The 26,767-nt window shown below is 51.9% G+C and overlaps 1 protein-coding gene across 3 annotated transcripts in view; it reads right to left on the bottom strand.

The window, feature by feature from the left end:
- The window catches only part of GCN1 (GCN1 activator of EIF2AK4), a 56,896-nt gene that overhangs the window by 16,439 nt on the left and 13,690 nt on the right, over nt 1-26,767 (bottom strand). For all 3 annotated transcript variants that reach the window (XM_040619854.1, XM_040619855.1, XM_040619853.1), the window contains 34 exons: nt 26,587-26,721; nt 25,404-25,472; nt 25,170-25,278; nt 24,614-24,688; nt 24,233-24,361; nt 23,661-23,711; nt 23,222-23,320; nt 22,837-23,010; nt 21,179-21,331; nt 19,863-19,955; nt 18,488-18,563; nt 18,176-18,335; nt 17,187-17,376; nt 16,956-17,080; nt 15,976-16,154; nt 15,575-15,668; nt 14,649-14,762; nt 14,358-14,556; nt 13,315-13,470; nt 12,650-12,831; nt 11,508-11,588; nt 11,013-11,156; nt 9,531-9,658; nt 9,160-9,349; nt 8,879-8,949; nt 8,090-8,255; nt 7,551-7,745; nt 6,277-6,523; nt 5,721-5,842; nt 5,260-5,374; nt 4,300-4,479; nt 1,901-2,121; nt 400-468; nt 53-191 (listed from right to left, as the gene is read on the bottom strand). In XM_040619854.1, coding sequence (XP_040475788.1) covers nt 53-191; nt 400-468; nt 1,901-2,121; nt 4,300-4,479; nt 5,260-5,374; nt 5,721-5,842; nt 6,277-6,523; nt 7,551-7,745; nt 8,090-8,255; nt 8,879-8,949; nt 9,160-9,349; nt 9,531-9,658; nt 11,013-11,156; nt 11,508-11,588; nt 12,650-12,831; nt 13,315-13,470; nt 14,358-14,556; nt 14,649-14,762; nt 15,575-15,668; nt 15,976-16,154; nt 16,956-17,080; nt 17,187-17,376; nt 18,176-18,335; nt 18,488-18,563; nt 19,863-19,955; nt 21,179-21,331; nt 22,837-23,010; nt 23,222-23,320; nt 23,661-23,711; nt 24,233-24,361; nt 24,614-24,688; nt 25,170-25,278; nt 25,404-25,472; nt 26,587-26,721 — 4,630 coding nt within the window. The remainder of the gene's footprint in view (nt 1-52; nt 192-399; nt 469-1,900; nt 2,122-4,299; nt 4,480-5,259; nt 5,375-5,720; nt 5,843-6,276; nt 6,524-7,550; nt 7,746-8,089; nt 8,256-8,878; nt 8,950-9,159; nt 9,350-9,530; nt 9,659-11,012; nt 11,157-11,507; nt 11,589-12,649; nt 12,832-13,314; nt 13,471-14,357; nt 14,557-14,648; nt 14,763-15,574; nt 15,669-15,975; nt 16,155-16,955; nt 17,081-17,186; nt 17,377-18,175; nt 18,336-18,487; nt 18,564-19,862; nt 19,956-21,178; nt 21,332-22,836; nt 23,011-23,221; nt 23,321-23,660; nt 23,712-24,232; nt 24,362-24,613; nt 24,689-25,169; nt 25,279-25,403; nt 25,473-26,586; nt 26,722-26,767) is intronic.

Here is a 26,767-nt window from a genome sequence, read left to right as displayed (position 1 = left end):
GGACACTTAGTTGGCATTCCCCGTCCGGCCCCTGGGCCTGCCCTGGCCTCACCTTGCGCAGCGCCTGAGCGATCCACGGAGCTCTGCTCATAGGTCAGCGTCTCCATCAGCCACGGCAGCAAGTCCTCAAAGCACGACTCCCCCATGCCCTTCACCATGGCCCCAAGAGCCTTTGCAGACACTGTCCGTACCTGTCGGAACCAAGAGCCAGGATGGGAGGAGCTACAGCGTCTCAAGACTAGGTGTTCATGTAGGAGCAGAGAGAGGCCCCTAGGGTCTCCTTCCCCCTCCCAGACAGATGCAAAAGCACCTTATAAGGAATTCTCAGGAATCAATCATCTGAGGAATGGACTAAAATCATGAGCTCCTACGCCCCCTCCTTTCTCCTCCCAGCCTCACCTCAGGTACAGGGTCCAGAAGAGAGGCTTTCAGGCCAGGTGTCACGCTTGGCAGGTAAGGAGCCAAGTCCTGCAACAACACAAGAGATGACTTGGGTGGAGGCCCGGCTCCTGCTTCCTCTGGACTGGTTCCACCGTGGACCCTGACCTCACCATTCTGCCGACAAGGAGAGCTCAGCAGGGATGCTCAGAGAGCCAGAAAAGAAGGGCACCTGGAGAGGAACCCCCCTGACTGGTTCCCTGGAGGCCCCAGGTAACTGCCTAGGAAACCTATGAGGGACCCGAGGCCTACCCTCAACAGGTCGAAAGAACCCCCAGCTAGAGTTCAATGTTCTTCCTCCTCTTGCCCTTGTCCCATGACCTAGGCCTGCCCGGCCTCTGGAATCTAGGAAATTATTTCTGGCACTTTCCTTTCAGAACAATGTTATCATCTTCCCATTCTTCACCCTGAAAGCTTTATGTCTCTTGGTATAGCATTCGGCTTTAGGGAACAGTTTTAAATATAGAAAACACCTTATGTTCACTGCAGCACCATCTAAAATAGCAGAAAACCTTGGACAGTATAGGACCAACAACAGGATTATATAAGTTATGGTATACAAATTCGTTGGAATATGAAAGAACTATTGAACACCAGTTTTGTGAATAATTCATTGTAACTTAAAAATAATCTTATGGGGGCGCCTGGGTGGCACAGCGGTTAAGCATCTGCCTTCGGCTCAGGGCGTGATCCCAGCGTTATGGGATCGAGCCCCACATTAGGCTCCTCCGCTGGGAGCCTGCTTCTTCCTCTCCCACTCCCCCTGCTTGTGTTCCCTCTCTCACTGGCTGTCTCTATCTCTGTTAAATAAATAAATAAAATCTTAAAAAAAAATAATCTTATGTTCAGGAATATAATTTTGTAAATGTAATAAAAAATATTAGCAGGAATTGTTTTAGTGTTGGAAGACTATGGATAAGTTGTTTCACCAATTTTCCCATTTCTTAAATTCTCTAGGATTGACATGACTTGCCTACTTTATCTTTTGTGCCCAGAGCCTCAGCAAGCAAAGCATGGCCGCAGGAGACCGTGAGCTCACACACGCAAGCCCCGGGGAGTACGTAAACAAACAAAGTAAATCTCCCAAACTAGGCTAATTTCCTCTAATTTGTAGGCTCACAGAAGCAAATGCTTGTGACAAGAGAACTACAAGCAGTCAAAGCAGCAGCCACGTTGCCAACACAGGGCAGGGCGGGGCCTTTCCTCCCCCTCAGCCTATAAAAGGGCCCACGCATGGCCTCATCTAGGAGCTGAGCTAGTAAGAACTTGAACCACTATGCTCTCTCTGCAAGATGCCCAGACAGCCCAGATTTCTACCCTCCACCCCAAACTGGTCTTCTTCCCCTAAACATAATCAGGGATCAAAAGCCCCCAGCCCCCTCATGTCTACTGTGGGCAGGGACCCTGTACCCTAAACCAGCGTCTCCTGGTCTGTCCAAACCAGCCCCAGTTGGGCCGCTACCTTCTGGTCCGTCAGGGAGTACATGTTGCCAATAATTTGGGCTGCCATCTTCCGCGTGTCTGTGGAACGGTCCTGGAAGGCTCTCTGAACAATGGGCATGATGAGGGCCAGGGACGGAGCATCAATGAAGTGGACAAACTTGGTATCCAGCAGGGTCTGCAAGCACTTCTGGGTCTTCCTGGAGGGGTCCGTCAGGGCATCCAGCAGGACTGGGGCAATGGCTGCATGTCCAAACAAGAGAAAAGCTAGTTTATATGAGTCTTGGGTGTGGCAAAGCCGCTGGGTCACCTGAACTACAGAGGGACACAAGAGAAGGGAGACTAGGGATACCCCTCCTCAGAGCCCCACAAGTTACCAGCTGTGGAAGCCAGCCTGCTTGCAAAGAGCAATCCCTGCTCCACGAGGAAGAAGGTGGCAGCCATCACCCCTCTGCACCGCTCAGCCTTATCTGGCAGGACAACTGGGGGCAACCTTCAGTGGGCACCGAGCTGCAGCCACGGTGCTGAGCCTCCATGGGAGCGCTGCTCGGGCACCACGTGCCATCTCACTGGACCGGCAGCCCTGGGTGGTTTTGCAAAAACACTGTTTTGAGACACCAAAGGCCACTGAGCCAGTGGTAGCAATGAAGCACACCATACTCAGAGCAGGTCAGCCCAGATAAAACAAGCTCTCCTAGTCAGCATCGTCAGCAAAGCAAAGAACTGCCAGGAGAATACTTAGCTTTTCTTTTCCACAAGCCCAGGGGCTTCAACCACTATAAAAACCCATGCTGTCAGCAATTAAAAACAAAAACACCTGATAATCCAAGTAAAAAACCGACAAAAGATTTCAATAGTTCTCCAAAGAAGATATGCAAATGGCCAATAAGCCCATGAAAAGACGGTCAAGTCGTCAGTTATTACGGAAATGCAAATCGAAACGACAATGAGATGCCACTTCACACCCACAAGGGTGGCTGTACCCAAAAAGCCAGGAACAGTGTCAGCAACAGGAACTCTCACACACTGCTGCTGGGAACGTTCAATGATCCAGCCGTTTTGGCAAACAGTCCAGCAGTTCCTTGGAAAGGCAGTTACCATACCATGACCCAGCAATTTCCATTCCTGGGGATCTAACCAAGAGACCTGAACACGCCTACAGAGAAAACCACCTTGTACACAATGTTCACAGCAGCATTACTTTGAACAGCCAATACTAGAAACAGCCCAAACGTTCAGCAACACATGACTCAAGAAACAAAATGTGGTCTATCCCTATGATAGATTATCGGGCCATAAGAAGAACTGGAGCACTGACCCATGCCACGATATGGATGCACCTTGAAAACATGAGCTAAACTCAAGAAGCTCCACAAATGATCCCACCTCAGGAAGTGCCCCCAACAGGCAAGCCCAAAGAAACAGAAAGCAGAGCAGTGGCTGTCAGGGCCCAGAGGCAGGGAAGGAAATGAAGAGTGAATGCTAACAGCTGTGGGGTTTCTTTGTGGGGTCAGGAAAATGCCCCGGAACTAGACAGTGGTGATATTTATGTAATTTTGTGAATATACCAAAAAAAAAAAAACAAAAAAAAACCCACTGAACTGTGTAAATTTTTTAAGTGATTTTAACATTATGCAAATCGTACCTCAATTAAAAAAAAAAAAAAAGACCCATGCTGGAGTCCCAAAAACGAAAGCACTTGCCCTCATTTGATAGAGATTGAGACTGCCCCCAGCCCTAGGAACACCCAGGGCTACTGGACATCGTGAAAAACAATAAAACCCAAGGATACCTGTTCACCGCTTGACAAACAAAAACACACAAGTAAGAAACATAGTTTTCTGAATGAAAAAAAGTCTGGTAACACCCTGGCTGAACCATTACCTACGTTCTACACCGAAGCTTAACACTTAATAAGTGACGTGCTGGGTGAGGTGGCTGCTGGGTTTTATTTCTAGAAATCAACCTCCTGTCATCACCCCATCAAGAACCACACTAAAGAACACAATGAAGGGGAATAACCCTTCCCTAAGCTTCCCCTCCATCACATCTTCTGGAATGAGACAGACTTGAAAGTTCCCAAAAAATATATGATGTTGATGTGGTCCAGAACGTGTCCTTCGATTCTGTTGACCTCAGGGCTCAGCTTAATGCACAGGGCTCTCTCAGAGTCAGGCTGCTTCTGACTCAGTTTCCCTATCTGTGCAGTCAATGACGATTGCTCTAGACCAGTGGCAAAACTGCTTCCGAACTACTTCCCACTAACTATCCTAGAAAAAGGGTTTCCCAGAATTCAGAGGTTATTTCAATGTGAATGTATCTGTCCTCGGAGGGCAAAAACCTTTGCTGAATGCACGTTCCCTGCAGTGTCCAGGAATGGGAGGAGGAGCCAGGGCCGGGGCCCTCATGGGAGAAGTGTACCCAGGATCTCCGGGTTCCTGATGACCGAGCCGATCTGCCTCAGCGCCTGCTGTCCGGCCTTCTGCACTTTGACGTGGGAGTCGGTGAGCACCTCCGTGAGCTTGGGCACAATGTTGGGCAGACAGGACGACAGCTGCTTGGGAGCACAGTATGCCATTGCCCCGAGCAGCTCCACTGACCCTGCAGATGGCAGACACACGCCCAGCATGGAACCACGGAGCATGGGCAAGGGAACCCCTTGTGCCGGCTGCCTGGGCACGGGACAACCGGCCTGCCCCCCTGCAGGAGGAGGATGGAGGGGAGGGGTGGTTCCAGGAGAGCAAGCGCAATGCTCCTGAGGCCTGCTGAGCCACGGCATTCTGGGGGGGATGCAAGGTGGCGTGGGGAAAAGAGGCAAAGACCAGGATGAGGGAAGACCTGGCTGAGCCCTGGAGGTGACCCAAGGCCAATTCACTGAACTTCTCTGGCCTAGTTTCTTTATCCATGTATGAAGAAACTCATTTAGATCTGTGATTTCTCCAACTGCAGAGTGGAACCTGAAGGACTGAGGGGGAGGGGGAGCCGAGGGGGAGGGCCCCAGATCTGGACCCTGCCCAAACCAGAACAGCTCTGCTTGAATCTGTTTTGCATATTAGGATGCCAGAGAAGATTCTATTTTTAAAAAGGGGCTTAATAGGGGAAAAAAGCTTTAAAGTCACAGAAGTAGCCACAAACTAACTTTAAAGCTCTGGGACTTCCTATTTAGGACTATGGCTCCCCCCAGAGGCCTGTTCTTTGCATGAAAGCACACGAATTACTGAAAGACTGAGCTGCCTGAGGGCTCAGAGGGTCTTGGCCTTGTCCATGGGCTGGGGAGCACACATTCACAGGACAAGATCCCTGGATTGCTCCCCGGGTTCCTGCAAGGGCAGCCTTCAGAAAAGGAGGTTGGGACAGAGACACTGAAGGGAGCAGCCTTACCAGCTTTGGTCCTCCAGGATTCCTCCTCCAGGGCAGCCAGTAAGGAGGGGAGCACCAGCTTCACCCCGTGAGCACTCAGGTTGCTCATCACAGCCTTGGCACAATCATCTGCAGCCTCAAGGGAGGAGAAAAGGCGTTCAGGGGCCTCTTTGCCCAAGCAAGGGTCAAGGCCTGATGCTAGTCTGAATGTTCCTCCTGGTGACTAACACTTACTGGGGATCTCCTGTGTCAGACCCTGTGCCCAGGCCTACAGACGCAGCTGAGAAGGAGACTTTCTCATCTCTCAGAGCTGTAATGCTTTACTGGGAATCAGAGGAGTCTGTACCAGTCACCGGTGCCCAAGGTGCAGGCAGAGGGGTTCCAGCAGCGGGCCCTTCCACCCCCTCAGCCCCCAGGCAGAGACTCACAGCCAGCGGCTGCCCCAGCTGGCGGCGGGTCTCACGTGCAGCCTCAGGACTTACCTCACGCACATATTGGTTCCCATCCCCGAAGCACAGCAGCAGATGGGGCAGCACGTGAACCACGTATGGCTCGAAGAGCTTCCCCAGCATGGTGCAGAGCATCTCGAAGGCGAAGAGGGCTCCTGGGGGAGAAGGCGGGACAGCTGGAAACAGACTGTGCTCTGGAGGCAGCCACAGGATCGCCTCCCTGCCATCTCCTCGCCCTCTGGAAACACTCAAGGCAGCCCCATGAGAGAGCAGCACCCCCCACGTCCCTGAGAGCATGGACATGGCTAAGCAGAAAGGAGGAGAGAACCGGGCCGTGTCTGCCACTTCCAGGCACTAGCAGCTAGTAAAGCCAATTCTTTCTCAGCTGACGGTCTCTAAGCTGAGTGAGAAATAAAGTCCAGGCCACGGCAGCAAGGACCAGATGGAATGGGTTACACAATCTGCCCCCTCAAGAGCATACACACAAACACCAGGCCCTCGGCGGGGAAGGAAAAGCCAGATTCCTTCCTCTGGCGGTTGTGGGGACTGACTTCCCACCCCGGGCAGCCCCAAGCTCAGAGACACTCACCCTCTCGCCGGCGGAAGTTCTTCTTATCCTGGATGGCGTCGGTCAGCGCGGCCATCATCTCCTGCTGCTTTAGTGAGAGGATGCCCAGGCCCTTCACCAGGCCCGCCAGCCCGTAGGCGGCCCCTTTGCGCTCTGCGTACTTGTCTGACTCCAGCAGCTGCTGCATCAGCCTCTGGATCATCCCTCCTGCATCCTCTTTGATGGCTGGCACGAGAGGTGGCAAGCAGCTGGCCACGGACTCCTGGACCTAGGGGAGAGGCCTGCCTCGTCAGTGCCGCAGCTCACCCACAGCCGGTTCCCGGGGGCTGCCACAGTCCTGTGCAGCGCCTCGCCACTAGATGTCCCCAAGCCCCATCTCAGCCACTGCCTGTCAGACAACACGGCGTCAGGACAAGCGAACAGCATTATATGCCTGTGGAGGACACGGGCTCTGCCACAGTGCACACTACATCTGTAAGGACTGGTCAGGTGAGAGAAAACTCCAGAAGACCCACTCACACAGAAAGATCTAGAGAGAAGCCTTACTGCACTTTCTTAAAAATGGCCCAAGTCTTTCAGTTTTCTGTCAAAGGCACGGGTAATTAATCCAGCCTTGCCTTGGAGGGCCAGGCCCAAACTGAGTGGTACCAAAAGACGCCACCAGTTCTGCCTTCCAGCCACAGCTCAGGAAGCCCAAAAAGAGAGCACAGCAAAGCGCTGTGCTGCCAGAGGCCCAGGCAGAGCCCTTGCAGGGGAGTTCTCAAATTTATGTGACCAGTTTTGTAAACCTGCATTTGACACACTCTGGGTGATCCAAAATGCAAGTCAGGGGGAGGAGAGAAGGGAGAAATATACACACATATTATGTTTTTCCAAAAAGAAAACAACAATCCTTGTGCTGTGGCTTGGAGACTACATTAAAACGCCCCTGAAGTGTGTAAGAAACACAAAGAGGGTCAGGGAAAGCTCAGCAGACGGAGCCTTCCGTTTGTTTGTTTGTTTGTTTTTTTAATCTTGGTATCCCCAGTGCTGGGTTTATACTAAGTGGGGGAAAAAAAAGTATTTAGTAAATGAGTGGAAAAAATGAAAATCTCCAGAAGTCTATTGGAACAAAATAACTCCCTCTCGGGGTGCTTTTTACTATAAACCAGGCTGCCCCAAGAGAGGATGACTCCTTGCTGAGAACTAGGCATTCTGGGCCCTGATCCCCAACTTGGCCCTAGCACCCTGCTGCACACCTCAGTCGGTCCCAATTCCCCAACTGGCTTGTGGGCGCCCGGCCAGGAGGCGGGTACCTGCTGGGAGGGGGTAGAGAGGGCAGCAATGAGCTTGGCAACGATGGGCTTCACTTTGGGGTCGCTCTTGTCCAGGTGCTTGGCCAGAGAGCCCATGAGGACCACCACACTCTGCCGCACGGCATCATAGCTGGCATCATTGGGCGCGTTCTTCAGGAACTCCTCGAACACCGGCAGCAGCGAGTTGACGTTCTCCTGGAAAGCCAAGCCCACCCAGAGCCTCACGTCAACCCTCCAGGCTGCATCTGGGCATGACGGTCTCTGCACTGAGGACTGAGTCCAAATCTGGCTCCAGGACCAGCATCCTGACAAGCCAGCCAGCAATGCCAGCAGGTTTCCCAGTTGCAGCAGACTTAGAAGAATTTAACACCCTTTTGGGGTCTTTTTGGCTCAAAAGAAAGAGATATGAAATTTTTCATGGGGGCCAGTACCCTGCCAGGCCTCCTGGCACTCAGCCTCCCTGTGTCACACTGCTCAGCCCTGCCTCCTGCCCCGGCCCAGCCCGCTCCTCACCCCCTCTGCTGGCTGAGATTTCTCACCTTCCCGTGGGCGTTGAGCGTTGCGAGGGCTGCATCTAACATACACTTCCGGACATCTGGGTTTCGGTCATTGAGAGCATCGGGGACAAAAAACTGGAAGAGGGGCTTCACCTGAGAGCTGTCCAAACACTGGGAGAGCTTGTTCAGGGCCAAAGCCAAGCCACACCTGGGCAGAAGGGGGAGCGTGTCAGGGGGGCGAGGGCTGGCCAGGGGCTCCCTCTGCTGGTGGAATCTATCCTGGTATGCCACGAGGGAAGGGAGCTTGCAGCAGCTCCCTCGGGCGCAGAGCATAGCGTGGAGCCCACTGCCTGGTGCTTACCCACCAGTCTACACAATGGTCTCAACAACCCATTTGTCAAATGGAGACCTGTCATATGCCCAGAGGTCCTACAGGGTGACCTTGGGCAGGGACCAGCTCTGCCTATTTCCGCACATGTGAGTGCAATGCCTACCCTTCTACCTCCAGGGCAGGCTGCAGGATGAAGGCACTCAGAAGTAAACCTACTCTACAAAGGCAAAAGTGCTATTATCCTTTTCAGCTAGAGAACAGTGAAAGGTCTCCAGGGGCCTCTGAGGAAACAGAGGCTGGGAGGAAAGAAGAGAAACATGCCCAAAGTCACTCGGATAGCCCAGGAGTGAGGACTTGAACTCAGGTCTCTCTGACTCAGAGCGACATCTTGCCCTTTCCTTCCACTGTCCCATGACTCCACGCTACCTCCTCTCAGCACCCGGCCCAGCCAACCTGCGGTATCTCAGAAAGCTCTGCGTGGACTGCAATGGCTGTCATACCTGGCTTCCCACTGATCTGGAGGAGATTCGGAGATAACGCGTCCTAAGGCATCCAGCACTGGGGGTGGCCGCTGCAACAGACAGGCTGATAAATGCGCTGCGGTGCTCTCCCCAGCCGAGCCGGGCGAGCCAGCCACCCAGCTGTGAGGTGGGAGATCAGTCACAACCACCCTGGGCCACAGTGAGCGCCAAGACTCCTGTCCAGAGCAGGACAGAGGCCAGGCAGAGTCCGACCCACCCTCCCGTGGCCCAGCCCGCAGCAGGGTACGCAGGCCACTCACATAGAGCTTCTCCTGATAGATCTCCATGAGTCTGCCCATAACCTCTGCCGCCTGCCGCTGATACCGGGCCACGGCTTGGGAGAGGGCTTCGGCCCCGGCCTGCCTCACAGCTGCCTCGTGATAGATGACATCGTCGATCAGCAAGGAGCAGAGGTCTGGCTGCAGATCTAGGCCCATCGTTGACCAGAGCCTGTAGCAGACCAAAGGCAGGGACTAGTCAGACAAGGATCTGAAGCACCCACCCCGCCAAACCCAACCACCCGGTTCTTCTCTTGCTGTAGGTGGAGCGCTCTGGGTCCAGTTTTTTCATAAGGGGAGAGAGGACAGAGCAGGAAAAAAAAAAACCAGCGCAATCCTCCAGGGGTTCTCACCTCTCAGCCAGCTTCCGGATCTCCTCCTCCTTGTCAAATTTAACCACCCAGAGCCTCCGCAGAAGGTTCAAGCCATTCTTCTCATCGGTGTCAGGCGCTGGCAATACCATGTGGAGTTCCATCAGCCCCTGAGATGGGGTGGGATGGGACTGAGTGAGGCCTGACTTTGCAAGAGCTTCTGACCTGTCTCTTCGCCTCCCTCTCCAAGAACTAGCCCCCAGCTGCATGTGGGTCAAAGTTAAATCAATTAAAATGGATTCTAAGTCAGTCCCACCAGCCACATTTTAAGTGCTCGACAGCCACACACGTTGGCTCATGGCTACCACAATGGACAGCAGAGATATAAAATATTCCCATCACTGCACAAAGCGTCATTGGACAGCACGACCAGTGCTAGGAAATGCCTCACATCACATCAACTCATTAGCGGCTCTGGCTCTTCACACAGTTTTTCCTTTGGGAGATGATGGGGCATATGGTGGTGGAATCTTCTTTAATGTAAAATTTGAAAACTTAACTCTCAATGTGCAAGACAAAACTTCAGAAAAAGGACATTCCTTTTGTCTTTACGAAAAATTCGCCACACTGCTATTCTTTTCCACATTTTGCCAAGAGCCGGTGCAAACTGTCACAGATCAACAGCAAGCAGCTGCAGACTGGCATTTGGGAAGCCCTGTCTCATACTCCAAGGGGATCCTTTAGCTTTTGGTCCAAAAGTACGAAGAAAAGCCAAATACAAGGTGATGGGTTGAAAAAACAAATTAATCCCCTGAATCTTACCTATCTATAAAAGTACCAAGAGATCCACATTCCATTTTTTTTTTTAAAGATTTTATTTGATAGAGTGAGTAAGAGAGAGAACATGAGTGGGGGGAGAAGACGGAGAGGGAGAAACAGGCTCCCGACTGAGCAGGGAGCCCGACACAGGGCTCAAGCCCAGGACCCCGAGATCACAACCCGAGCCGAAGGCAGACATTTAAACGACTGAGCCACCCAGGTGCCCCTCCATGTTCCATTCTGGAAAACAGGTGAAGTGGGGGCACCTGGGTGGCTCAGTCAGTTAAGCATCCGACTCTTGGTTTCAGCTTAGGTCATGATTGTAGGGTTGTGAGATGGAACCCTGAGTCCAGCTCTGCACGGAGTATGGAGCCTGCTTAAGATTCTCTCTCTCTCCCTCTGCCTCTCCCCACTCTTTCACTCTTTCTCTTAAAAAAAAAAAAAACTAGATGAAATATTCCAAAGTAAAGACAAAAATAGCCAGTGATGCAATGTGACAGCAGCTTCATCGTCCCCCTTCCTAGAACGATCCTGACCCACCCGTGACCTCTTTTCTTTGTCTCCAAGACACACAGGTGCAGATGTGAGGCATCTCCCATCATCATTTGATGGGCTCATTTGAAAGAATGTCCCTCACGCAGTTCCAACACTTGCACCGAGGGACAAGGAACACCACAGTGGCCCCACAAGGGAGCGGGTGCATACCCGGAGCGCGGTGTCCCGCACGCTGGCACAAGGGGACTGCAAGGCACAGAGCAGGACATCCACCTCCCCCTGCTCTGCGAAGGCACAGCCGTCCTCGCCACTGCTGCTGGCACACAGGGTGGTCAGGGTGTCTGAAGCCAGAACCTACGGCGAACATTGATGCGCTGCGCTCAGTTCAGCAAATTATTTCCTGCTATGGGGTCAGGGAGGGGGCCGGGCAATGGGCTGAGGGGCCCGGAGAGGGATCTGAACTGAGAACGCCCACCCCGAAGCCCCAGTGGGGCTAAGACCCCCTGCTCCAGGCCAGTGGCAGGCCCCAAGCAGAACCCCTCACTAGCTGAGAATGTTCATGCTGGCTCTCTCAAAAAAAGCAGCCCTTTAGCTCGAATCCAAAAGTGAGAGCTGAGAGAGAACTAGGACTCAACCCCAAGCGCTGGACCTGAGCTCAGGGTCACAAACTCAGGTGCAGCAAAAGCCAGCTGAAAACCAGATCACCTGTAGGCGGGGAGAGCCCGTCCCGATCACCCAAGTCAGGAGGCGCAGCATGGCCACTCGGGGCAGCAGCTCTGGGCCATTCTAAGAGAGAAGAGCAGGTAAGTCAGGGTGAGGCTCTGGGGAAGGTCTGTAACCACGCCTGGCAGCACGAGCAGCGGCATCCTCTCAACCACAGGGAAACCCTGTCAGGTTTACCACTAACCCCATGGGAGCCAACGCCAGTCGGCCACCATCCTCAGGGACTCCAAACAAGTACGTTCTAAAACGTACTTGAAATTCACAGAATGTGAAATACAACAGCCCCTAAACACAGGGATACTTAACTTTACAAGGAGGAGAGAAACGCAAAATAAAATGGGATACCGTTCTTTTACCCATCATTGGCAAGGTTAATTACGATCTGAGGCTGTGTTAGGTATGGAGAGACGGGAACTCATGGTGAGGCTGTAGCTCAGACCGTGCTGCATAACCCAGTAACTCCACGCCTGAGAATGTGTCCTGCGGAACACTCATGCAGGTGCACGGGGCGCTGGGGGCACACAGTGGTGCTCACAGCAGGGAGACGCTGGAAACAACCTTAACTGAAACATGGTGCCGCACAGCATAGAACCCTATGCAGCCCATGAAGCCACTGGCATGAGAGATCACAGTACGTGGTCACATGACAGAACCAGGGCCATCCGTTTTTGCCCTACTGTGTGGGGCGATATTTCCTTTTTTTAAATTTTCTGTTTATGTGTTCTTAGAATTTTTAAACATATGCATGGATTAATCTGACACATTTTCAGAACATAATCTATCAAGAAGGACACCCTTCAGTGAATGAGGTCCAATCATAATCACAAGCAAGTCAAAGGCAGAGCGATCAACATTATCTTCCGAGTTAGAAAAAAAAAACAAAAAAAACTAACACAATAAATTGCTACAAAATCCTTCGATTTCCCCAGGTCCGAAACCCTCAGAAGACCTACAGCGTCTCTGAGGCCGTGTGTGCTGCACTAAAGAGGATACCCGGCTGCTGCTAGAGATACGTGCCCACGCTCTACGACCCCACCCGAACCGCTGATGGGCGGGGAAGTGTGGAGAGTCCCCGCCTCCCTGACCCCCTCAAGCCAAGGGGAGAGCCGAGCTCCCCTGCCAACCTCGTCCACACGCCCAGGCGGGTTGCTGGGAGAGGCCCTCAGCTGGGCATGGACGGTGAGGATCTGAAGAATCTGGGCCATGCGCTCCTCCTCCTCCTCGCTGTGGTGGGGCATCTCAGTCAGCACCATCTTTAGAAACGGGAAGACTAAGGAGAAGGCTGGTGCAGACAGGGGCGCGGCATCTGCGAGAGCAAGAAGCAGACACAATCTTGCAGGCATCTACAGAGCTGCTGCCTCGGTTTCCATCCTCAAGGTGAATGGGGAAGGGGCGAACGAGGCTGGAGGCCCTTTCTGATGCCCAGAAGCACAGAATATGATGGCAGGGACAATAGCTGGTAGTCCAGCTCCGAATCCTGTTCTTACCCTAAACACTGCCCAGTTCCAGAAGGACAGAGTTAAAACACACAAGTAGATTCCAGTAAAGAGAAGTAAACTCCCAATGGGGATCACAGCGACTCACAGAATACCAGGACTCGGAAATTCTCCATCTGGCCCAACCCCCAACTTTTCAGAGGAGGAAACAAAGGCCAGGAACACAAGTGACTCGCCCAAGGCCACAGCCTCGGGAAGCCCCGGGGGCGGGGGGACGACACTGAGGCTCATGCACTTGCTACACCAGCACATACGGCCTGGTGCCTGCTGCCCTTACCTGCCCTGTTCCTCACCTGGCTCACCCTTGCCCACCCTGCTGGTGATGGTGTGGCTATGCAGCAGGGTCACTGCCCTCTTCACAGCGACCGACAGCTCTTCCTGGCACCATGACTTATCCAGGGCACACTCTGGCTTCAGCAGGCGTAGAGTCACGTGGCTCACCAAAGTGCCTGTGTCCAAGAGAAGGAACCCAAAGAGGATGACCAACACAGAGACACGGAATCTGGCCCGGGCACAAACCAGGGACCCCAGGCAGAGAGGCCTCACACTCTGACTTAAAAGTAGTCAATGCTGCTGTGCCAAAATGTCTTCAACCTAATTTCTCATTTCAACTTCACGACAGCACTGGTGGGGGGAAGGATGCAGGCAGGCAGGCAGGAGCTGTCGTTCTGACACTAAGAAGTTACAAGTGTGAGCCACCCAGGGTTGTTCGGCCAAGGGTAAAGCTCTACCCATCTGGCGCTCTCATTTCCCTATAATAAGCCCAGGCAGCCAGTAACAGCTTCAGCAGGCTCCATAGGTGCCAACTCTTTTCCACTCAGAACTGTTCCCAGATTCTAGCCTCACCCATTGGAACATCCCCTCTAAGCTAGGCTTAGCCCCCAACAGTGAGGCTACCATAATGCCCAGCCAACCTACCGGTCTTCGTGTCTCCATAGCTAACGAAAAGCTAAAGGCCGTAGAAACCTCTCATCACGGACATGGGGCTGCTCAGAGCTCTGGGCTGCACTCACTGGCCACATGGCACCAAACCAAACCCATTGCCACCGAATTTCTGACTTCTTAGTTTTAAAACCGTTACAGAAAGATCACACTGATTAGTGCCTAAAACTTCATACTCAAGAGTGAAGGCACAGCAGATGTAAAACAGGAGGGAGGAGGCAGCTCTAGGTCACTCCCAACGGTATGCAGCTTGGGGTTCCAAGGCTGCTTCCACAGGGAAACAGAAGTCGGTAGCCCAGACCACCACATGCCTCCCCGTAAGCGCTCAGGAGCACCCTCGCCCCCCTCCCAACCTGCCCTGGGCCACGCCCACAGCCAGCACACAAGAACTAACCCAAAGCCTTGAGCCTAGGGGGCATGACGCAGGCAGCCAAGGACAGGAAAGGGTTCTTGATCCTGGGAGCGGCCAGGGGAGATTTCAGCAAGGGCAGGAAAGAGTCGACCAAAACAGGGATATACTGGGTCAGGCCAGATGGGTTCTTGGCCAGGATGGTGTCCAGCAGGCCCAGCGCCGCCTCCAGTTCACCGTCCAGCTGCAAGCAGAGTCGGCCCAGGAGGCAGGTCAGCAGGGCCTGCTCCGGACAGCGAGGAGTGGGCTGGGCCTGCGCGGGCAGCGGCCGCTCACCTCCTGCAGCCGTCTCCGGATCTGCGCCTCCCTGTCCAGCTGGGCCTGCAGCATCTCCTTCTGCTTACTGGTCAGCTGCACCTCCTCTTTTATGCCTTTCTTCTTCTTTATCTCCTAAAGGCAACAAGCAAACCAATTCTATCTCCAGGGAACAGACCTCCCTCCCCGCCATCGAGCAGGGCGAGATCAGTCCCACAGTCGGCACCAGGCCAGCTCTAAGTCTGTGACCTGGGCCCCCAAACCCGCCATGTGGCCTCCCCGATCTCCCACAAAGTCCATAGCCACCTGGTTTCCAGAGGATGGAGACAGCAGTAGAGAAGTATCTTACTGGATTCTCTAGTGACAAAGGCAAGAAGAGCCTTTTATGTGTTAGAAAAATGAAAAGTTCCTCAGTGTGCTGGAAAGGCTATTCTTTTTTTTTTTTCTTTTTTTTTTTTTAAAGGTTTTATTTATTTATTTGACAGAGAGAGAGACAGCCAGAGAGAGAGGGAACACAAGCAGGGGGAGTGGGAGAGGAAGAAGCAGGCTCCCAGCAGAGGAGCCTGATGTGGGGCTCGATCCCAGAACGCCGGGATCATGCCCTAAGCCAAAGGCAGCCGCTTAACGACTGAGCCACCCAGGCGCCCCTGGAAAGGCTGTTCTAATCATGCAGCTTCAGAATCTAAACTTTCACCTCCCTCCTATAGACGCTTTCCCCCAGTACAAGCTGCAGCCTGGAAAAGGCCAAGAAATCACTCATCCATTCAACAAGGACTTACTGAGCACCTCCATTGGTAGAGGAATCCGGGACTGGTGGAGGGGACAGAAGAGTGTGCACAGGCCTCAGGACAACCCCAGGGAACAGGATACACAAAACTCGGAAAGTCGCCAGGCTGAGGCCACCAAGCTCAGCAGCCACCCCACATGTAATACTTCCGCGCACTCACCTCCTTGAGCTCCAGCTCGATGATCTGCTCCTTGAAAGAATAAGCTTTGTTCTCTCGCTTCATGTTGGCCTTCTTTATGCTGTCCTGCTGGGCACTAGAACATCAAAGCAGGTGATCAGCCAGGTTCAAAACAGCCGATTGGTCCTCCAGCCTCCCGCCAGCCATGAAACCCCAGCTGGCTTTGAAGTTGCAGGCACCAGCTAAGTGTGGGCTACCTGACATGCTCTCGTATCCCAGGCCTAAGCATGTGCCTGGAACAGAGCAGTACTTGTCCAACGAACGGATAAGCGATTTCATTTATTCCTTCACATTCACTCCTTAACCCTATAAAGGAGGCCTCTCTCTCTTACAGGGAAGAAAACCAAGGCTTGGGCCAACTGAGCCCACGAGCGGGAACTCACCTCTGGATAATAGATTTGTCATACAGCTCCCCGGCAGGGGTCTGCATAATGGCAAACTCCTCCCGCGTCACCTGGCGCAGCACAGGGTTCTGCACAGAGGCAGTGATGGTGCTGATGAGCTGCGGGAGGACCCGGTCCGGGGACAGGATGGACAGGGAGCCCATGGCATTCATGGAAGACTGTCAGACAAACACAGACACGGTCGGGGTGTGCCAAGGCTGGCACTGGAGAGGGGTCCTGCCACACCTACATGCCCCCGGCTACGGGCTCCTCCTCTTCTTGCCCCTGCCTGTTCTCTCTGAGCACTGTCCGCCAGAGCAGACAGCTGCAGTGTGAGCCTGCCTCCTCAGCAAGCGTTTCCCACTTGGTCTGGTACCAGCACCCTCGCTGGCTGTCACACTCCCCCTCTATTCTCAACCTCCGTGGGGCAGGTGGAGCTGCCCCTACCTCTTCCAGAGGTGGGCATGTGACCTAGACCAAAAAGACAGGCTCAGAAACAAGCACAGGGCCCAAGCCAGGCCACCTCGGGGCAGTGAGACCCCATGCCAGTTGAAATGACTGGAAAACGCAAGCTTCTTCCACAGGAACTGATGGGGGACAAGCTGTAAGTCTGGAAGTGTTATCAGCTGCCCTGCTATGAGAGAAGGGGAGACGGCTGGAGAATGAACCCCCCGCTCATGAAGAGCAGAGATGAGACTCGGAAGGAGAGAAGAGGTGGAGAGCAGGAGAGATGCCACCTCCAGTGTCCTGAGGATAACACCGAAGTCCCTGTAGCCAGCATCACGCGAACCAGTCATACCCTGTGACTCAGTAGTCAGAAGCAGCAGGAAGCTCCCTCTTGTGCTTAAACCACTTTGCATTTTCTGTCACTTGCAACCCAAGGGGTCCAAGGCCCCATTTCACCACACCTGCACCTATTTCATTGAGGCCTCCCTCTGATGCTCTGACCTGAGGCCAGAATTAGTCCACATGCTAATCACCTGGTTCAGGGGACTCTGTGTGGTGATCCTAGGGATGATCTGATCCAGGTGCCTGGTGATGAAGGCTTCCAGGTCAATCTTCATCCTGGCAAGGAGCGCTGGCCAGAGTCCAGACTGCACTGCCACTAAAGGGAAGGGGAGCAATTTGAGGCCTTCTGCCCAGCCTACCCTTACCCTGCCCAACAGCATCCCTGCCCCTCTTGTAACCGCCCCCCGCTCCCCCGCACAGACCTAAGGATGGGTGGTGCGAAATGATCAGCATCTCCTGGGCCAGCTGCTCGGTGTTGGTGATGTCACCCTCCAGTCTTTGCACCCCGGAGATCACACAAAGAGCCTCCTGCAGGACCCTTGGGGGTATGTAGGCTTTGCCTGCCTCAGTCACCTCCCCAGTGTCAGTCACCAGAGCCTCTAAGGGTAGCACCTATAAGAAAACAACTCATGAGCCCCCACTGCTCGGAGCCCTGGGCCGGCCTGGCACAAAGAGACAAAAATGCCAGGGACACTGTTGTCTTTCACACACATAGCTCTCTGGAGTTCCTGCTAGAGTGGAGACTGATGCCCAGCTCCCTGGGTGGGACCCGCAGGCTGGGAGATATGCCTGGAAGAACCAAGCACATGTGACTTTGTACCTAAGAAGCCCATGGGGAGAAAAGCAGCCACAGAAACTGGGCCAGGAGACCCAGCCAGAGACCACAAGTCTGTCACTGGCCCGCATCCTTCAAGAGGGGTTAGGGAGGGAGGGAAACAGGGCACAAAGAGCACTGAGAAGGGACTGGGTCTTTGAGGTCACTTCTGCCACCCACTGGCTGGGAAACCCCTGGCAAGTCATTTCAGCTGCCAGAACCCTGGACAACTCATATAAAATAAGGGTGTTTAGGCTGTCTGCCTTTTAACAGCAGTGTGAAAAAAGCAAAAGAGAGAATGGGTAGCAAATGCTCTAAAAATTATAAAGTGTTTTAAAAACAAAGTATTACTCAAGAATAAAAAGGTTGAACTACATGTCACGATACATGGAAAGAAAGAAAAGCATCTCTGAAAAGAAAAAAGAATTACACGAAACGAAGTGTTATCGGAATTCAAGGGCAGGACAGAAGATTCTGGTGTCACACAGTAGTCTGAGTGAGAAGAGCCCTGGAAGAGACCAGCCGAACTCCCTTGGCACAACCGGGGAGGACTGAGCGAGTCAGCAAGCCCCGGTTCTGGACCCCAGACACCCTCACCTTGTGAGAACTGAGGACAGCCTTCAGCTCCTCCAGGAGCCCGAATGCCAGCTTAAAGCCCCCAAGAGAGGACAGCAGCTTCCGGACCGTGTGCTGGGCCTGCCTGCGCACACGCCAGGTGCGGCTCAGGAGCACTGCCACCAGAGCCCGGTGGTACTGCCTGCAAGCACAGGGACACAGCACCCTGGGGAGGGCGGGCGCAGGGCTCTCCGCAGCCAGCCCTTCCACCCAGCATGCACCACCGTTTCTCAGGCTCCTGCCACTGTTTGCCTCCCTTGACCCAATGGGGAAAGGTAAACAAGCTTCACATACTGAACTTTGTTGCCTGTGAGTCTGTGCGGGTGGTCAAGGAAAAGCCTCTCTGTCAGATGCAACACGGTACACAGGGCTGGGAGGGAAGACAGACAGAAGTGGTTTTAAAATATAGAACATACTTGGGGGGCCTGGGTGGCTCAGTCCATTAAGCGCCTGGCTCTTGATTTTGGCTCAGATCATGATCTCAGAGTCATGGGATTGAGCCCTGCGTCGGGCTCTGCACTCAGCACGGAGTCTGCTTGAGATTCTCCCTCTCCCTCTGCTCCTCCCCTTGTGCGCGCATGCTCTCTCTCTCACTCTCTCAAATAAGCAAAAAAATAAAATCTTTAAGAAAATAGACGTCTAGAAAGAACTGGAAAGACCTGGAAAGTGAACACTAAAACATAAATGTGACTATCACTTATCAATATGAAATTAGAGCTCATCTGAAGTTCCTTTTTTGCTGACAATGCACACATGTATCTTGGACTAATGAAAAATAAACGCTTTATTCTAATGAATTAAAAAATTACTGTGCAGTTCTAAAAAAAAAAGATGAGGACATACGCATACTGAAGTAGAATGATCGCCAAGTTTACACAGCACAACGGCATGCTACCGTTTGTGTAAAAAAGGTAAAGAACTAATACAAAAGGTATCTGCTGGTATAAATATAAAATACCAAGGATACACAGAAACTAATAGAACTGGTTGTCCGTAGCCAGGGACAGTGGGTGGCCAGAGACAAAGCAGGGGTATGATTTTCAACACAGGCCCTCTTGGATCTTTTATTTTTGAATTATGTGACTGTATTTCCTATACAAGAACTAATTTTTTTTAAAATCATGAAGTGACTAACAGTTTTAGCTCATTAATAGGATGTTGTGATTTGTGAGTCAAAAGACTTTTCAAATCACCGATTAGCAGCAGACAGCCCTAAGGCAACCTAGAATTTTAAACATACACTTAAAGATCAACTGTTCCTTCTCTCCCGGGAGAGAAACCAGTAGTTTTGTGTCTCCTGGTGGGGGAGTGCAGCCAGCCACACTCCACCAGAGCTTCTCAGCTGCCTTGTAATATACGAAAGCCTCTGAGACAGCACCAATTACCCAATCAGCTATAATTACACCTAATATCGCAGCCCCGCAACCATTAGTGCTCTGTCTCCACACATCTACCCACTCCCCCATTCCCCAGGCTTCCATGCCCCATGGGGGTGCATTCATTCGCAAGCAGCCAACGGCACAGCTGCTGACCCCAGCACTCTGATCCAGGTTTTTGCTGAGCTGACTGGTCCAGACAACAGGCAGTCAGGGAAGGGTCTTCTCTGAAGACTCACCAGAGAGACTCAGGCCCAACCTCAAGTTCAAGTAAGTTCAGCTACGTAACTCACCATCCTCTGAAGCCATGAGCAGGAATTTCTCAGAAGTGAAAATCTGCTTCTTCTCATCTACAATCAGCTGCCAGAAACCACTCAGTTTGGCCTCTGCAAGAAACAAAAGGTCACTCCCCGACATAGCTCACTCCGTCCGCCACAGCTGGTCCCCTCCGCCTGGAGCTGCTGGGACTGGCTGCACTGACAGCCCCTCTTCTGCAGCAGGCAGCAGGGCTCCCCCAGCATGGCTGGGTCACTCCTAGACTGTCTCTCCCTCCCTGTTCTGAGAACTAATCAGTCCTTCTGGTATCACTGTCTGTATGAACCGTTCAGTGGTTCTCTGCTGCCTACAGGAGCGCAGGCAAGCACTTCCCACCTGGAACTCCCACCTACTCCAGGTGCCATTCACACATGGTGCCTTCCCTGACTGAGGCTGGTCTGAACGCACACTGGGCTGTTCCCTTCCAGCCGGAGAAACCCTTCCTAGCCTTCAGGGCCCTAGTCCAAATGCTCCCTCCTTCATGAAGCCTTTCCTGAAAGCCAACACCTAAACTAACACCTCCTTCAAAACTGTCCTAATGCCACATTTTGTCTTCAACTTTGGACGTATTTTTGCCTCTCCTCACTCCCACTACAGTAAAGAAGCTGAAAACGTGTGGAAGCGCGCTCATGTTCATGTCTGCCTCCCTGCCAAGGCACCCAATGATATATGAGAAGAGCTGAACTACATTTCCAACCGCAGAAATAAGTTCACGTCCATCTGCAGGCAGAGTGGGACTAAAGCAAGCATGGAATACCAGGTAGCCACAAAAATAAAGAGAAAGCTCTTTTGGTTGTCCCAATCTGGAATCTTTTCCAAGGTGTATTCAGTAAGTAGTATGCTATTTACACAGTATGCTACCTGGTGTGATGGGCCGATTACATATTGACTATTTCTGGACAGGAAGAGGTAATACTGTCCAGGGAAGGGAACTTAATGGCTAGAAGACTGGCTAAGGGGAAGCTTTTCAAGTTACACTCTGGAAATGTACAACCAGTTAAAAAAATGCCCCACTATACTAAATCCAGTCAGTCTGGGAATTATATACAAACCCCCGTCCCAGAGCACTAGAACAACAGGTCAAAGGAAGACAGTGACAGAGTCCCCTGGCTGTATTCCCATCTGCCAGTGTGACCCTGAGGCTCATCCCTACAGATGACAAGGGGCCCTGTGGCTGACCCAGTGTGGTAGTGACCAAGCTGATCCTGTGAAATCCTCAACATCACGATACTTCTCCTGGGAACTCTGAATGAGGCCTCATCTACTACTGTGGGGAACAAGTCTAGACCCTTACCAGCCTGCGAGTCAGCCACAGAAAGCTTCGAGAGCAGCAAGGCTGCAGCAACCCCTTCGGTGACTGTGGGAACCTGAGTGCTTTGGGAGGCTGCCTTCTCCACCGTCTGAATGAGCAAAGGCAGCAAGTCCAGGGCCTGTAATAGTGTATCACCTGTGGAGAGAGGACCAGCACCTTGCAAAACACTCTGTCAAGGGTGACAAGATGACTCAAGAAAGGCATTATCTACTCAGGTCCGAACTGGCTGACTAAAACACTACAGTTACCTTGTCAAATGCTGCAAAGTAGGGGAACTAGAACCAAACTCTACAACCATAATGTGACAGCTAGAAGGATCCTTACAAATCCAACAGTCCAGCTGTTCATGTGATCCGTAAGGAAACAGACCAAGAAAGGTTAAGTAAGACGCCCAAGGCCACATAGCTGGTTCAGGGAGGGCCAGGGCCACTGCAAACCTACCAATTTCTTTTTGGGGCTCTTCCCCAATACCAGTCAAGCTCCCAACCCAAATTCCAGAACCAGAACCGATATGCTAACCTATAAACGAAACCCACTTAATTAAAAAAAATTTTTTAAGTGGAAATCTGTTAAAACTATAGCTAAAGCAGTGTTTTCTTAACTACTAAACATATTTCATTTGGAAGACGTCATGGATTTGAATCCAAAAAATGTTTAAAGGCTTATTTTATATTTTATGTTTATTTTAAAAGCATTGGGGCGCCTGGGTGGCACAGTCGTTAAGCGTTTGCCTTCGGCTCAGGGCGTGATCCCAGCGTTCTGGGATCGAGCCCCACATCAGGCTCCTCCGCTAGGAGGCTGCTTCTTCCTCTCCCACTCCCCCTGCTTGTGTTCCCTCTCTCGCTGGCTGTCTCTCTCTGTCAAATTAATAAATAAAATCTTAAAAAACACACACACACACAAAAAAAAAACCCAAAATAATAAGAGCATCATGTAGAAACAGCTCAAGCTGAAGAGACTAGTTTAGATCAAATCTCTGCTATCTAGCACTCAATCTAAAATCAAGATTGATCAATGCAGCAGAACTGCGAACTGACAGCGGAGTACGGGCACTACAGAGAAGGGACGCCCTTCTGTGGAATCAGCAGCTCTGGAATCTGCTAGCTGTTTCTCTAAACACAGTTCATCAGAAGTATAAACTTTTTAAAAAAGAAGTACAACCCTATCTCAGAGGTGAAGATTTTTACCTTGGAGATCAAGTTCCTACGCAGATTGGTAGGTTTCTTCTAGCTTTGCTTAGGAAAGAGGTGGATGCCCACTGCTCAAGTGACAGGTTTGTCAGCACCGCAGAAAGGGCAGTGGTTGGTTTTTAGTTAAATAGAACATAAAGTTTCTATGAAGCTGGACTTTTTGAATCAGACCTCTCACAATCACTTCCCCATGACTTCAGATAATACGGTGACAGGTTGTAGTCCCAGGCCCTCTCTGAATAAAGCTTTGTAACTTGAAGGTCTGATAAAGGGGAGGAGCCAGTCTGTTGTGAAGACTGGACACCGATTCTAGGCTCTGTGGATGACTAAGCCCGATGCTTCCAGAGGCTCAAAAAGAAGTGATGCCAAGTAAGCTAGACTGCAAGGGAAAGCTCGGGACGGTGAGGATGCCCGGAAGACTCGGTCGCCCATGCAGGGGAGGCATCTCACCTCGGAAGCAGGCCAACATACACTGCAGATAGGCATGCCTCACTGCAGAGGTGGAGGTCTTCAGGCTGAAGGCTTTCTTGAACCACTCGGTGAGCTTCTTGGGCACTTCCGTGGTGAACCGGTTACACCAGAGTGCCAGGACAGAGACCGCGTGCACCAAGGTGCCTTCGTGAACTAGGGCAAGAAGCAGAAGTCCGGTCAGTTCACATCTTAGGCCCACGCCCAGTTGCTTGCAGCAGCGCCCCAAGGCAAGCAGGAGTACAAGGGAGAGGAAGCAGTAGTGCTTCAGGGGAGGTCTGCTTGAGAAGGGGTTCATGCAGCTCTGAAGGTAAAAACCAGAGTCAGAGCATGTCCAGACTGCATCCTCCCCATGCTGCCCAGTTACCTTCTTGCTGGAGGAACGGGATGAACAGCTCAGCCACGGTCCCATTCAGGACTTGACTAGACGGCCCAGACACCACGTGATGACTGACACTCCCGATCCCTGGAAGGCAGGGGATTTCCTGCTCAGCACGAAACCACAAACACGAGATTCTTCTTGCCGCTGCCCACTTCCCTAGCAGCCATGCCTCTCCTCTGGCCATCACTGCCCTTCCCTCAATCCCCTCTTCAGATGATCCTGCCTTTTACAGGAGCCAGGCCTCCCCCTAGACTCAAACAAGTCCCACCTGCCACACAGGCAGGCAGCAGCGTCCTGGGAGCCAAGCTGGGATGTCCAGGATTGTCAGAGGGGTCAAGATCAATGAAGGACCTGCCTTACCCACCAGTTACGTTACACCTCATCTACTACTCCACTTACCACTACCCCAGGAGAGATTCTGTACCTGAGAGGACGCTGATCTTCTGGGCTACGATAGTCAGTTTTCCCTCTGAGCCTGAGAAGAGAGACAGCAAAGAGGCAAAATTCCCATCTGCCACATTTCGCAAGGGAGTGATTAACGTGGTCATGTGTGTGACACCAAGATACAGGTTCTGGTTCCAGAAGCAGCCTTTGTATCATGAAGCGGCCTTTAAAATAACATTCACTAGATCTTTCTTCTCACTAGAACAGTAGTATGTTCTCACAGAAAACTTGAGAAACAAAAAATATAAAGAAAAGCATTTAAAAATTACCCACATGCCCACTACCCAAAGACGTTATGAACATTTTGATGTGTTTCCCTCTAGCTTTTCCCTCTATGCGTACAATAATGTCTACACTTAAATAAAAAACAACTGAGATCACCCCGTCTACACAGCCTGGTGTGTGCTTCTGTTCACTTCACACGTTCACATTCTACTACGAGCGTTCTCCTGGCCACGCGGCCTTGACACAAGGAGACTTGTAGCCCCGAGTCCCAGGCAGGTCCTGGCACCCACTCCTCAGCCATGCCCCCAGCCAGGAAGGCTTGCTCACCGCCAAGGATCGCAAACAGGTGCCTGGTCACGGCTTCCGTCGCTGAAGAGTCGCTGCACTGGCGGGCCAGGTTCCGCAGCGCCAGCACAGCTTCATCCATCAGGCGGGGACTGTTGGACTTCAACTGACCTGGACACAGACAGCCGCAGCTCAGAAGCCGCCGAGAGCTGAGCATCCGGGCTTTCAGCTCTGTCTTTTCCACGTTCCCAACTCTCCCAACCCAGCTAGGTGTTCTCCTTAGAAAGTATCTCAAGAAACTATGCAAGTGTAGCTTCTTTCTAAACTGAGCTTTCCCCTGCTCTTTTTCCTAAAATAATTGGAAAAATACAACCAAAATCCAAGGTGCCATTCTAGGGGCCGGAGAGGGGTCATGATACTCACTAGCCAGTCCTTTCACGATGTCCAGGGCATACTGGCTGAGATCGAGAGTCACCGATGCCAGCAAACTGGAGATAGCTAAGGGGGACAGAAAGTACGCAGCATGTCTGTCTCAGGTATAAATGTCCATTTCTGCTCTACTCCCCAGCCAATGCTGTCAGGCCTGCTGTCCAGCCACACAGAACCCTGACCACTTTTCATCTTCGTATGGTCACGTGAGTAGTTACATTTGTCCCTACAGTTTCAAGTGCCACCCCACACCAAGTTCAAACTGTCTAGAACAGAGGTTCTTAACCTGAATGGTTTCTAGAAGGTTCTTGGATCTCTAAAATTGTTTGCAGTATTCTAAAGCAGATATACTTTTGTGCATCCTTTTAAGGAACCCATAACTTCCAACATATTCTCAAAAGGGTCCGTGATCTCTCTCCCAAGGTCCCAATGAGGTGAACAGGGAATACACACTTCACTCCACCCCCACTGCTTCTGCTGCCAAGTATCGGAGATGCAGCTCACCAGGCAACCCACCTCCCTCCCACCATCCTGTCAGGCAGTGACCTACTTTCAATAACATTCTCCGGACTCCTAAGTAAGGACTTCTGTATGGTGGGCAGTATCAGATCCTTAAATTCCGAGTGGGACATGTATCGGAGCAGAGGGGCACAGTTATCCTACAAAGAGAAAGGAGAGGGCGTCAGGCACCCAGACCTCGTGCGAACAGACGAAGAAGAAAGGACAGCTCTGAATCAGGATTTCAGTTGGATTTAGCTTGCCCAGCTAAGGGGCACTCACTCACCAACAGGTACTTCTGAGGCTTTACTTTGCTCATCAGGACGTTCTTCATATAAAAATCCAGCAGGGCACTCTAGAGAATACAAAGAGGGTTTAGGACAACATTCTGAGTATCTCATCGCGGACCTAAAAGATCCCTTTGGTGGGAGTGCCTCTAAAAATTACAAATCAGTAAAAAATAAAATATATACATAGGGGCGCCTGGGTGGCACAACGGTTAAGCGTCTGCCTTCGGCTCAGGGCGTGATCCCGGCGTTGTGGGATCGAGCCCCACATCGGGCTCTTCCACTATGAGCCTGCTTCTTCCTCTCCCACTCTCCCTGCTTATGTTCCCTCTCTCGCTGGCTGTCTCTATCTCTGTCGAATAAATAAATAAAATCTTTAAAAAAAAAAAAAAATATATATATATATATATATATACATACATACATAAACAAACAAATAAAATACAAATCAGAGCCCAAATTTCAGTGTCACACACGGAGGGCCCAATGATCACGACACTCATCATTTTAAAACCTTCCACAGCTATCCAGAGCTGCTGGGATTCAGTCCAAAGTCCTTGGCCTGGCTCCCAGGCTGCCTGCTAGCCTGCGCTGCCTCTCACACCTCTCCAGCCCCACTCGTCTCCCCTGCCTGGCTTCTCGTGGGCTGCTTTCTCTGCCCAAAATACCCCTCCTCACCCCCTGACCTTGCTAATACCTATTCACCTTTTAAGTTCCTTCATTACAGCTGTGCTCACTGACCCATGGCCTCTGCCAGGATCCCTACTCCAGAGTATCACCGCTTCCTGCCCTTTTCCTTTGTAGCTCTTATCACAGATATAATTAGATGACTCTCTGTCTGATGGCAGACTCCTCAGACTCAGTTCCCCAAGGGCAGGGATCACAGCTCCCTGGCTCACTGCTGCAACCCGAACAGCTGGCATAGTGCTTGGCACACGGCAGCTGTTCAGTTGGGGGAGAATAAATCACTGCATAAACAGGCAAATTATCACCCCAATAATTGCCAGGATTCTCCCTAAGCCAGAGCTGGAGGGAGAACTTTCCAGCCCCTCAAACTTCACCTATCATGGAGCAAGGCCAGGCTCCCATATGAGAACACCAACAAGCTTCAGATGAGGCCAGAAGCTGGGGCCCCCCCAGAAAAACAAGCTCCCCGTCCTCGCCTCCAGCGAGTCCACCTGCCTTGTGCCGGTTGACCACGTCCATCTCCTTGTGGCTCGTGCAGAATTGCACCAGCAGCCCCAGCATGCCCGCATAGTTCTGGTTGGGTTCTAGGCTGAGAACGGCTGACAAGTACTGTTCCACCAGCCCGGGGTTCTGAAGAGGAAAGCATGAGGCAGGTACGTCACGTGGCAGTGGGGGT

This window comes from Ursus maritimus, unplaced genomic scaffold, assembly GCF_017311325.1.
Source record: "Ursus maritimus isolate PB19 unplaced genomic scaffold, ASM1731132v1 scaffold_33, whole genome shotgun sequence".
In the NCBI taxonomy this organism is placed as follows: domain Eukaryota; kingdom Metazoa; phylum Chordata; class Mammalia; order Carnivora; family Ursidae; genus Ursus; species Ursus maritimus.
Note: the sequence above shows the minus strand (reverse complement) of the source record. Positions and strands in the feature narration are given on the sequence as shown.